A 12,666-nucleotide genomic window follows, 5' to 3' on the forward strand; every position below is an offset into this window, starting at 1 on the left:
AACTCCAAAACAGGCAGATGGAGTGGGATCTGAAAGAACCACAGTATAAAGATCAAATTTTCAAGCTGGGATGAACAGTAGAACGAGGAGAAGAACAGAGCAACAGGAGGAGGAGGAGGATCAGTAGAAAGGTGTGCAGATGTCATTTGCAGTGTGCTCTGCATGAGCAGTGCACGAGTCTGATTTACCACAGACCAACCTGTAACAGGGAGAGCAAGTGGAACAACTATGAGCCACGGAGAAGCCTCTTTGAAGCCACCAGAAAAAAGAAAAAGAGGACGGAGAAAGAAAAGAAGATTGAATGCAAACATGTTTTTTTTTTACTTGTGTGTTGAGAAAAATGAAAAAATGTCATGCTCCTTAAAAAAAAACTAAACCCTTTAACTGCTTCAACAATCGTAACTGCAGTTTCTGCACAACAAAGAATGGCATCTCTTTAGTCAAGCCATCTCTCTAAAGCACAGTTAGAATGAGAGAATAGAGTTTCCTCCTTCATGCAGAACAGGTATGGCCATCCAAATGTTTGAAAAGACAGAAAAATGGCTTTGAGGTTTCCGTCCCAGTGACTTGAGCTTACATGAAGCTGGGATAAATGATAAAAGTCAAATACACTATTTTTTGTAATTAATCACCCACACAAACAAATAGTGATGGATCGCCACACGCCACTGGCAGCGACACGGGGCTTATTGTCTCGATCAGGGCTTGGATCAAATCTTGGGATTGGGAGACAACCCGCTTTTCCAACGGCGTCACACCGGCCTATATAAAAAGAGCAGAAGAGAGATTGTTGCTCCTGCACCATCTTTTCGGTATATTGCTGTTATTAAATACAAAATGGCCATCCATTCATATAACTGTGAAATCCAATTGGCTGAGTTTGCAGGAGGCAGCACAGGGTGAGAGGCCGCTGGTGAAAATTTTAAGAAATCGTTCATGAAAACCTGGAAAAAAACAAAAAGGCACAAGCACAATATTGGATCCTTGGACTATATTCACTTTTTGAATGATTTGCATGGCTGCATTCACATTTTACAGGAGGTTACAGTCTTTGGAATTAATGTCCCTTCATCCGGTTTCATACGCTTCCTTCCTTTGTGCATTTCTCTTTTCTCTTGTTCTTCACTCACTTTATTTCACCTGTGCTTCTTTCATCAGAGTGGAGCAGCTTTTCCCATCAGTCAACGTCAGCGTGCACTATATGAGTTTCTGGGAGCCTTACGTGTGCACAAGCTTTCAAAGCGGTTAGCGAGCCCGCACATCAACCTCCCTCTTATGTTCAGTGCAATCAACTGAAAGTGAGGCTTCTTCCAAGTGAGAGAGAGAGAGAAAAAAAAAAACCCCACAAAACACAACAACACAATGCTCAGCTGTCAAAGCCGTGCACAAAAGAATGACTCAGTGTGCTCCGGGTAGCGAATGTGCACACATCGCAGGCTGGTTTTGCACCTTAAGCACCTCTGTCTTCGGCTAGCCGCACATCACACCCGCCACACGGGAACGCACATGAACACCGGCACGCAAACGCGCTTAAAAGCGCCAGAGGTCACGCGCATTCCTCACCTTCATAAAGAGCGAAGCGTCAATGTCACGCAATGTCACTGTCAGAGCCGATTACATGAGGATCGCTGCGTTCCTGCATCCCAACTGGACGCCAGGACCGCTGTGCACACGCCGTGTCACTGCAGCAGCGTCGTTTTCGCTTTTCGATTTCAGAAAAGTTCCATGTTTCCATGGCAACATCTGTAATAAACTACCAAAGTCCAGGAGAATGTGGACTGGAGGTCATGACACTCTGGAGGCAAACACTGTTATCTATCTACGTGCACGTGCAGAAGAAGTGTTTCAGTAAAGTTGTGTTTTCCTAACGTTTCCCTGGAGACGAAGTCAATTTTCGAAAAATTCCCCCTTATTAGACGTTTTCAAGAAGTTACGTTTTCAGTAGCTCTGAGCACCCCTGTCATATAAACAGACACCCAAAATGCACTGAGAAATGTAATGTCTGCATGTGCCCAGATCCAAATCTGCATTAAGCTCATTCCTATGGAGTCCAGCATCCTGCCAGGTCAGTGGCTCTGCAGTATTGTGTTGGTTGAAACTGAGTAATTCCAGTCGAAAGGTACTCTTCATTGCTGGGCTCACATCTTTCTGTCTACAGTGTGTTGTTCCACCAATATTTTCATCCATCCATCTTCCGTGCCACTCTCTCCAGTGCAGGGTCACACGGTGCTGGACTCAATCCCACCTAACTATGGGCGAGGGCAGAGTACACCTGGACAGGCTGGCAGTCCATCACAGAGAGACAGATGATCACACACACACACACACACACACACACACACACACGCACACACACACACACGCTCACATTCACACCTCGGGGCGAATTAATATCACCAAATAACCTGACAGGGATGTTTTCAGACTGTGGGAGGAATCAATAGTATGAAGAGTAGATTGAAATGGCTGTGTGATTTGGAACCAGCTCAGCTCTACATACTATAGGTGGAAAGTGTGAAAAATTGAGAGCCGTCCGTCCTTGATGTCTGTTTCTCCTCATCAGTCAGCAGTTCAGTCAGATTGGAGGAAGCTTGCCAGAGACTCAGGTTACAGAGACACGAGTCAGAATGGACTACATGGAATTTATGCTGCTGATTCTTTTCTGCCAGATAAATTCATGCAGCCATCTGTGTTCTTAACACAAATGCAAATGCCAACGTGCAGTTGTCTTCACTTTAGCCATATGCTTGCAGCTCATCTCACTGGCGTACTTTGGACCCTTGTTTAGTCGATAAATGGTCATATAATCACTGAGCAAGCTGCATATGCAGATGCAAGACATCCAGCTATTCTGTTCCAGAAGACCAAGAAATTAACTTCCTGTTGTGAGTCTGATTGTTTCCAAAAAGTTGCGTTTCAAAATCTTTTACCTTAGGAGGCATTTTCAAAAATGTGTTTTCCGAACACTGTTGTCGTGTAAACACACACTGAAAACACAGCGCTAGTTTTGGTTTTATGTTGATGATGAACAACAATGTTATAGCAGCTTGCTGTATTGCATCATTGACGGTATTTTTTTCATGTTAACACTCCGTCGCTGCTTCTGGGTCTGTCTCCGGCCCCCGTTTACGTCAGGAACACTGTGAGGACCCAGTCCCGGGTTTTTACGACGCTGCATTTGTCCGAAAGCAGTCTCGGTTATATGCCTCTCCTGACTCAGCCTCCAGACTGTGGCGGGGAGAATATGCTGCATCTTCCTCTTAATGTGTGGCTTCAGGGCAAATCCCCTCTGGCTGAATCATTCATCGAAAATCAAGGCACAGGACAAAAAAAAAAAAGCTGCAAACACTTTATCCACTTATCTCGTCGAAATTTGAAATAAAGTTTTGGCCTAACGCAGCTCATCGGAGCATTTTGAACTCTCGATGGAGATGTGCGTTCAGGAAAAGAGCTTCATTTTAACACACTCACCGTTCAACAGTTCAAAAGTTCAACATCATGACAGCAAACTCGCTGGATCGGAATATGTTGCAATTCGAAATGGAAAGACCCACCCAGAGGTCAGAAAATGTATAATTTATAGAAGGGAAAAAAAACATATTCATGATAAATATTCAGTGTATTCATAACAATGCATTTTTGGAGTGAATTAGACTATTGCCAAGCCCATAAGACCCTTTTAGTGAGGTCTTCGCTTCATATTTCCTCCACTTGAATCCTCGATGGATATGCAGAATCCAGCCGTAAATAACGTTGGCCATTAAACTTGCACTCCTGATGTCAAGAGTAAACCTAATAGTGTGTTGACAGACGACCGGCTGCGATATTCCTCTTCTGGAATAATGCAAGTGAGTGAATTATAAAGTAAGTAAACTCAGAGTTTCAATAAGATCTCCACACAGAGTCAGTGTCAAGTGAATTCACTTGGGGCACTCAGAGACAGGAGGTTAAGGAGGATATTGAAATGTGGTCACTGTATATTTTACACACAGCAGCAGATCAGTTATGTGATTTATTCCCAAAAGTAGCTTCTCACTTGGGCGTATATGGCATTAAGTGTGCCAGGTCCAGGTCTAGCTACCCACATGATCATGAACTGAATTTCTGTGGACTTTGCGAGTTTGGGGGGGCCTCTGCGGTTTTGGCTTCTCAAACTCATTGATCAACAAATAAGAAAGGAACAGTGGACACATGCTGGGCCAGTTAGTGCCTAATGTTGGTTGCAGAGGAGAGCCGATGCTTTAAGCCCCTGAGATGCTGCACCAGCATCTTAATTGGCACGCTGCCAGCTGGTGTGTCGGATGAATGAAAGTCACAGTCCTAATTTCCAATTTCCATTAAACTCACACTCATCTTTCCGAACCTCCATACATGCACATCGCTGCAGCAGACGAAACCTGTTCTCTCCTTCACGGTGGAACACCTGAGCAGCAGAGGAAAGTTCCTCCATACTGAACTCGACTGCAGTACGTTCTGTTTTATCACTTTGTTTGCTGGCATGGCGCGCTCAAACCTCAGTAGAGAAGAACTCACTGAGCAAACGGTGCAGCGGTCCAGTCGGCTGATGGGCGAGTCTCAGTCGTGTCCAACATCCTGAGGATTGATTTATTGATTTTTAATAAAGACTCCTATCCTCTTCTGGGTGATTTTAAGCTTCTTCCCTCTGGTTCTTAATCCCAAGGCGCAGAACAAAACATTATACAAAGTGTTTTTTTTTCCTGCCATCAATTAACTAGATAAGAAATAGTGCATTTAATTTTATCCGTTTCATTTATGCTATTTCTCAGCTCTAGTTATTAATGTGACTTTTAAATTTATGCTCTTATCCTAGTTTTTATCCCTGCGGTTGCTTTTATTTCTTTAAGGATTTTTTATTATGTTTTGATTTCATTTATCTTGATCTTATTTGTCTTTGCATCTTATCTGTTTAATTTACCTTGCTGATTTATTGCTGAATGGTGGAACGATGCACAATTTTTTGTTTTTTTTTTCTTCCTTTTTTTTTGCGTTGTCACCCAATCAAGTACCTTTCTGTCAGGTTCAATCTCCCCACGGGAGACTGAAGTAACCTTAAACCTTGTTCCTACATTAGTGAAACCATTTCAGGTTTGTTGTCATCTGGTCAACAAAAACTGCTGCAACGTACATGTATTGTTCACATTAACTATGAATAGGATAGGTTTAAAGTATGGAGGAATGCTTTCTTTCCTTTCCCTCTTTCTGTGGGGTTCACAGCAGTGACACATGCCACGGGATTCTTGGCTTTCAGGATCCAGCGAGCAGGCTCCCTTGGTGGAACAAGCACCAAGCAGATTGCTTTTCTCATCCTCGCCCTGTCAAACACAGTTTGGTTCAACCCACAGTCTTGCCACTCATCCCCACACATGTGTCAGAAGGAGCTGATCTCAAAGACAGTAATGACTGGGCCGCCATTCAGGGTTCATAAGTAAAGTAAGAATGGTTAGAACAAAAAAGCATCAATCATTGTTCCTCTGCTGGGCGACCAAACCACAGGCTTGTTAAGGAAGTTTATTGCTTGGTGAGCTAACAAATTGACAATCAACTGCCTTGTCGCACCTAGTGGAGCAGTAAACTACACCACTGAGATAAGTTAGCCTCCTCACGACAGAGAGCCTCAAGCTACAGCAGCCAGCGCATCGCAGCCAAGCCAGCTTCAGTGACAGAACATGTAATGGTTTCTCTTTGATTGAGTCCATATGTGCAGCGAAAAGTAATGACAGGACACGTCTCTACCACGTCTCTGTTTCAACCTCAAAGATCAGCCACACAAAGTTAGTCCACGACTTTTTCCAGTTGATGAACTGTTGGGTTTTTCTCTGTAAAAGTGCTTTGAAAATTGAATTGAATTGAATTCAGGCTGTATGTGGTGAGAAATACATGCAGGAGATGTTTGTTACAGAAGAGGCAGAATTAAAAAAAAAAAAAAAGTAGCCTTCTGGTTCCATAAAGACATCTGTCTGTGAAATATACAGCTTCTAAAACTGATTTTGTAAAGTTATTGATTGACTTTCTTTTTTCGAATCAACATGGAGGCAACAGCTTCCATCAGACGGAGTTTATTCATTATAACCGTCTGCTCATACACGGTGGCGGCTCAGAATGTGACCTTGTGATGCTTTTATTACAGGACATTAAATACATATATTGTTGCTCAGTGGAAGCATTTACATTTAATGTTGGTAAATTGAAGACACAGATCAAAGTTGGGTTCATTTTGGGGACTTTTATGAATCTGTGTCCAGATGTCTAATGACAATCCCAACATACAAGCCAAGTGTTGAATTCCTGAACCCAACATGGTCTCCAACATTTGGCATTACTTCTCATTAACTGTGACTTCTGGCTTGATATTATGACAAAGCAATCCAAATTCTTTCAGCCAAATATCTGACTTTGTGCTTTTGCCCAAGGGAAGATACACGCCAATCCAATTCTCATTTACCAAACTAAAATTAACTTTTTCTGACTGAGCCTGACGGTCTTCTTCCCCATCATTGAAGTGTCACTCATGAATTTCCTTTTGGTCTGGATGCAGTTCTGATACCTCCATCTGCATCTGTCTCATCAAAGATGCGACGGAGAGCTTAGCATATGCTGTACTGTTTGGTTACTGCGCCACAAAAAGCTTCTCACATCTGAACTGAATCAAAGGTTCAACGCATTGTTTGTGTTTGACTCTTGATTCCACCGGGGAAACGGAGAAATCTCTCCACAAGAATCGAGAACAACTAAACTGTCTGTGGAAAGTTGCGTCTGGATGTAGATCTGTAACTAGGCCACAGCCTCACATTCACAGGAAAAGCTGAAGTTCTTCCCCGGATTGTGACGAGCAGACTGTGTTCGTCGGGACGGTCGGTAAACTTTCCCATCCTATAATAGAAAAACAAGCAGAATGAAAATAGTCTTTCCAAAGTTCACCTCATTTCTTTGCCGCCAGCTGAGGGTAGAAGTTCAGCTTAAACAGATCAAACACGTTACAGCCTCAGCAGTATCAAGCATGAGATGCCAATTTTAGCAATTTAAGGCCACGATCAAAGCTCAGGGTCCAGGTGCTGCTGGGCGTGGCCTCTTCTACCTTCTTTTTTTTTGCCATTTTATTGGCAGATCATCTAAATGCATGGTTCAAATTGGGCTGTGCTCACTATCTCAATTAGTCAAAGCTATGTCGTTGGCATTCCATCAAATAAAACATAATTAGTTTGCCGTCTCCCATTCCCTTTAAGAGCTCAGCGTGCGGGCAATAAAAAGACTCTTCTTCTGCAGAGGAAATCAGGAACGGGCGCCTCAAGATAGCACTGCACCAGCAATATGTCTCTTCTTAGAGCAAATAGACCCAGATTGGGGCATTAGGTGTTTAAACAGCGTGAGTGCTGAACAGCAAAATAACACCTTTATTTGACATTGGCGTGCACGGAGGGTGAGATAGAGAGCGAGATTGTGGGACTCAAGTCGGAGCTGTCAGCTCACCTGTCAATCATACCGGCAGTAAGGTCACTCACTGTCAACACCAAGCTGTGCAGAGCAGAAAGGGTGGTTGTTTTTGAGGTTATGACCGAACCAGCAAGACACTCATATCTCTGTTTGGTGCCATATTGAAACGTGTCATTATCTTTTCTGATTAGGAGAAGAATGTGAGGGTTTAGATTTTTTGATTCTAATCTGTAAAACCAGAGTGAACATCATATTTAGGCATAATGCACGATGCAGTTAGTCCACTAAAGGGTGCTGGATTGGCTGCAGGTGGCTCTTTACTTGGGGAAAGTTACCCAAGAACTACTGCTGTAGGGTCTCCTTCTGTCTGTTTCATACAGATCCTCCAGGAAACGTGGAATATTCCCAATAAAATCTTCCGTAGTGAATACTGTTGGTCCTGTGTCCTGAGGTTGGCACTCAGGTGAAGTGTCCCATCATTACCTGTATCCACAATAAAGATTTAAGATTGAACTCCCGATGTTGACTGTCTGCTCGGTTGCCTGGAACAAATTTCTTGCCATTTGCAGCAATTCTATGTTGCATTTGCCACATTTGTCTGCTGGGGTTGTGTTATTTACAGGGAAATGCGTGCTTCACATCGTCCTGTGGCTCAGGCTGCGATAGTAACCTTCAAACACTAGTTTGAGCTAAAGTCACCTTACATGTGCATTTTCTCATAAAACATCACAAACGGTAACAATTAGGTTCTGTCTGCTTGTCTGTATTTTAGAGTTGATTAATCTCATTGTTTATAGCCAAAACGAATCAGGTTGTGGATTTATGTCAGTCCTGCGAGGGCTTGAAAACGATCTCCACATGACTTGAAATCAATGTTTCTGCTGTCAGCAGTGTAAACATCGACTGGATTCCACGCCCAAAGCTTCTCCAATAATGAAGCACATGATCAGATTCCTCCTGCTGGCTCTGTAACAACATCAAGGCTCTGTTGATAGAGTCGGCTTCTCCAAGCCCTCTCAGCTTTTCCCCCGTCAACCCGTCATTGCAAAGAACATCTGGCAACATTTCAAGTGTTCCAGTGATCGGCGGAGGGCGGACTGATCGATAGGTTTGTTTCAGGTTTAGCAGAACAGCATGTTACCAGTAATCAACCGAATGAAGCAATAAATACGGAAGAATTTTATTCAGTTCTACAGCATCATATGGTAATAAAATGTTGTTTATTGCTATGAAAGAAAACTTCATCAATTATAATAATCAAGTTCATATGTTTACAATTATAAAGACATTTCATGGCAGGTAAAGTGAAACATCTGCAATATGATCAGACAGATCTTCTAGGGAGTGAAAGTTTAATTAGCATCAAAATAGACGTGTTTTTCACAGCATAAAAGCATTTGAGGACAACATCTAAGCAAATGTGAAATGCATGGTTGTATAAATGACTAGGTAATAGCTAGCGAAGGAGGAGGGACATTATCAGAATATGTTCAACTCGGACGTCTGCAACCATCTACAATAAAAAATAATCATTAAAAGTAAGCACAAAAAGCTTCAACCCATTAAGTCCTGACAAAAAGAGAAAGGGTTGAGACTTTTTCTGTCTATTTGGGAAAAGTCCAAAGTCTGTTTGTATCAGGAAGAAGAATAAACCGAGCAGCTGAAGGTCATCTCAGGTGATATGCAGTACAGAACTGTGCAAAACCTTTTTAAAGATTCTTGAACAAGGGGAGAGGACTATTACGATGTACTCAAGTATCTTGAAATGAAGCAAACCTAAAAAACGCTGCCGTCTAACCTGAGCCTGAAAATGCTTTTAAGTAGCCATCACAACACATGCAATAATCAGACGTGATTTATGTTATCCCCATAAAGAAACGACTTTTGAAGTATAAAAACTATACTACCTCTGCAACAACTCATTAATGGTCACTTGAGAGAAAAAAATGCACCAATTAATTTGTAGAAACACATTTCAAACCTTTGAGACGGGGTTCATGTACAAAACAGACCAAGGCGAAACTAGAAATATCTGTCTGTGATAAAAGAGCCGTTTCAAAACAAGTCCAACATGAATGCAATGTGTTGACTGAACCAATGCAGCTTTGTTCGTTCAAAACTCCATTTCAGCACGTCAGATTGCTAGAAACCTGTAAGAATGAAACCTAGACCATGAACATCTCCTTTACCCGACTGCAACTGGCAATTCTGCAGTGATTCAAGTACACAGTGTGTAGGCTTTGTTTCAAAGAGGATCACATGTTCAGTTCTCTCCAGGAGCCAAAGTGGCCACCATCACCAATGGGATATGTTTTCTCAACCTGTATTCTCTTTGAAAGAAGAGCGGAATTACATAAGCATGGCATTGAGCAGCTATGTCTAATGAAATGCATGTATTCATTCTCAGTGTATGAAAAGGTGTGTGTGTCTCACTTTCCCTCCCACTAAGCAGCTGTGGGTGAACAGCAAGCAGCCTGCATCAAACTGATAATGAATCTTTCCAACTAAAACCAACAAGAACCGAGAAAATAGCTCGAATCGCTGTAATGAAACCGTCATATGGGGAAAATAGTGAGAACGAGACCATCTTTGAGCTATACGATCAGCGATTGATCGTACAGTTCGCTAACGGGATTACCTCCCCTTTCAGAGTCCTCTACCACTCAGCAACGTATAGCCATTATATCTGTAACTGAATGAACAAACTGTGGGCAGTCTAGAAGCCAGCATGTTGGCAACTTCATTACACTTGGTTGAATGGAGGCCCGTGTCTTGCCAGAGAATGCAGCAGCTGTGAAAAGGCTGACATTTGCAAGGATAAGCCGCTCTATCTGAGCGCCACACATGTTTTATGGGTTTTCATATTCATATTCACAGCGCGCTGCAGAAAGCGGGACTGAATTCCTCCCTCACATCTGCACAGAAGGAGACTGCCCAAGCTTGGTTGTACTGGAAAATAGGCTTAGGCATGTTTTTTCCCCTTGATTTCCCCTCTGATGTTGCTCCGTTACTGTTTTTATCCTGAAGAATATTCAGATATCAACCTGTATCACTGCATTCATTGAAATCCTCTGGAGAGAACAGGCTGAAAACTGATTCAATAAAGATAGTGGAAAACTGGAAATACTTTTTACCGCTTTAGCTACAGGGCGAATGCTGTAGCTGTATGCATACGAGGAGACAGCGGTACATGTGAAACTCGGATTGTGTTTGTGTTATCAGATTAGTGTGTATGTAATGATAATGTGTGTTTGTTTTGCTATTTGTGTACTGATCTCAGTGTGGGAGCAAATTACTGCGTGTGTGTGTGTGTGTGTGTAATGACATTTGTTTGTGCATACAAATCTGCGTGTGAACAAATGTAATTACATACTGACTAATTTCTTTACAGGCCCACACACACACACACACACACACACACACACACACACACACACACACACACGCGTGCATGCTGGTGTATGTACACATCTAATTACGTACACATCTAATGGCGAAAACCACACAAAGAGATATTTGATGTTCAGACAACATGGAATAACATTGATGGAGATTTAGCTATAAAAGTCAATGAAGCAAAAAAAAAAAAAATAGAAATAAAAATAACTTCCTACCTTTCCGACATACTGAGGCTCGGGTCCGATGTGTTCCTCCAGGACAAAGAACTGGTTCCAGATCCAGCCTTTCTTCAGTCGGTGGCTCACGTCCTCTGCAGTCTTGGTCTGGTTCTTTTGTCCTCTCGTGGAGGTCCTGGAGCCGTGGGAGTCCGGCTTGACATTTATTTCCGAAGATGCTCGGAGTTTGGAGCGCGGCTTAGGGCTGGAAAGGGAAGCTGGGATTGCAACGGGCTTGAGACTCCCTGAAGAGTTCGACCTTTGATTTAGACCGGACTGTGGCGATACCTTCGGGTTAGAGGTGGACTCCGGATTGCCCTTAGACCCAGATTTAGAGTTGATGTCTGCCTTGGCCCTTGGCTGAGACTCAGTCTTTGATTTTGGATTAGCCTTGGGGCTGACCTTTGTAAATTGCCTGTGATTGTTTGATGCATTTCTTGTCCCTTGAGTAGAACTAGAATTGGAAGCCAGTCCTTGCCTTGTATTTAAAACCTGCTTGGGCAGATGCTGGAGCTTTATCCTTGTGTTTGAGCTTAATGCAGCCTGAAAACTTCCCAGAGGGAAGTTTGTGTTGAATCCAGAGTCGTCTGGGAGGAAGGACGCCGTGTCACGCCGGGGCTTGAGCTGGGTCCTGCTCCGGAGGTCTTGGCTGGAGCCTGAGAGCTGGTTTGGTTGGGACATGAGTCTTTCAGGGCCGGTAGTTGCGGGCGGTGTTGGATCGGGTGATTTAGGCCTCAATTCTGCGTACGGGCTTAAGTTAGGGTTTGCATGAGGACTCAGACTGACCTGGGCCCCATAACAACTCTGGGAGACAACACAAAGGAAGACCACCAGAGGACAAAGACAGGAAAGTGCAGCCGCCTCGGCCGAAACTCTCATTGTCAAGTAAAGAATGGTCCAGAAATGTGTCCGCCTCTCACCTCCACTGCGCCATGCCAGCTTGGACATCCAAAAACGCACTCTGACACAGTATGCAGTACTTTCCACAGTGTGGAGAAGCCCAGCGTGTCCTCATGGTGCAGTTCAACGATTCGTTTCGTGCAGTTTTCTCAGAAAAGCTACAGAGAGTCCCATAATGTCCAAACGGAGAAACATCTTGGTAAATTCAGGAAATTACAGGAAAAAAGGGGCAACTAATCCATATGTTTGGAGTACAGTCCATCGTAAACTTGTGTTTTAGCAATGTTGAAACATCCGCTACGACCAAAAGGGTTTTTCTTCCATATTGAAATTGTGACGTCAACAGCTGGTGGTTGTTTCAGGTCAACAGCACAAAGATCTGAAACACAGAGAACATATTGAAAGGGTTATCATTGGGGTAAACGCTGTATATCCACTGCTCTGTCAGTCAGTATTGCATTTTACCCATTACCCATAATGCACCACTCAGCGGTATCCATGAGCCAGATTGTGGATGTTTTTACGATCCGCCCTTCTCTACTTCTCGGCCGGCGCTCTCTGCATTCACTGATGTGATTGGTTGATATTGATATTTACCGGACAGCATGAGAACTGACGGGCCAATCAGAGGTGCAATGGGTGGCTCATCACGAGGCAAACGGTGCTAACAGATAAATTATAACAAATTTAAGTAACAATG

General features: G+C 43.2%; 1 protein-coding gene across 1 annotated transcript in view; it reads right to left on the minus strand.

Annotated features, from left to right (window-relative positions):
• Positions 1–12,000, minus strand: part of LOC115406124 (cadherin-18-like) — a 103,152-nt gene extending 91,152 nt beyond the window's left edge. Inside the window, exons 1-3 of the mRNA XM_030116031.1 lie at positions 11,987–12,000; positions 11,853–11,868; positions 11,067–11,354 (exon numbers count right to left, since the gene is read on the minus strand). Of these exons, the coding sequence (XP_029971891.1) occupies positions 11,067–11,354; positions 11,853–11,868; positions 11,987–12,000 (318 nt within the window). The remainder of the gene's footprint in view (positions 1–11,066; positions 11,355–11,852; positions 11,869–11,986) is intronic.
• Positions 12,001–12,666: the final 666 nt, after the last annotated feature.

This window comes from Salarias fasciatus, chromosome 18, assembly GCF_902148845.1.
Source record: "Salarias fasciatus chromosome 18, fSalaFa1.1, whole genome shotgun sequence".
Classification (NCBI taxonomy): domain Eukaryota; kingdom Metazoa; phylum Chordata; class Actinopteri; order Blenniiformes; family Blenniidae; genus Salarias; species Salarias fasciatus.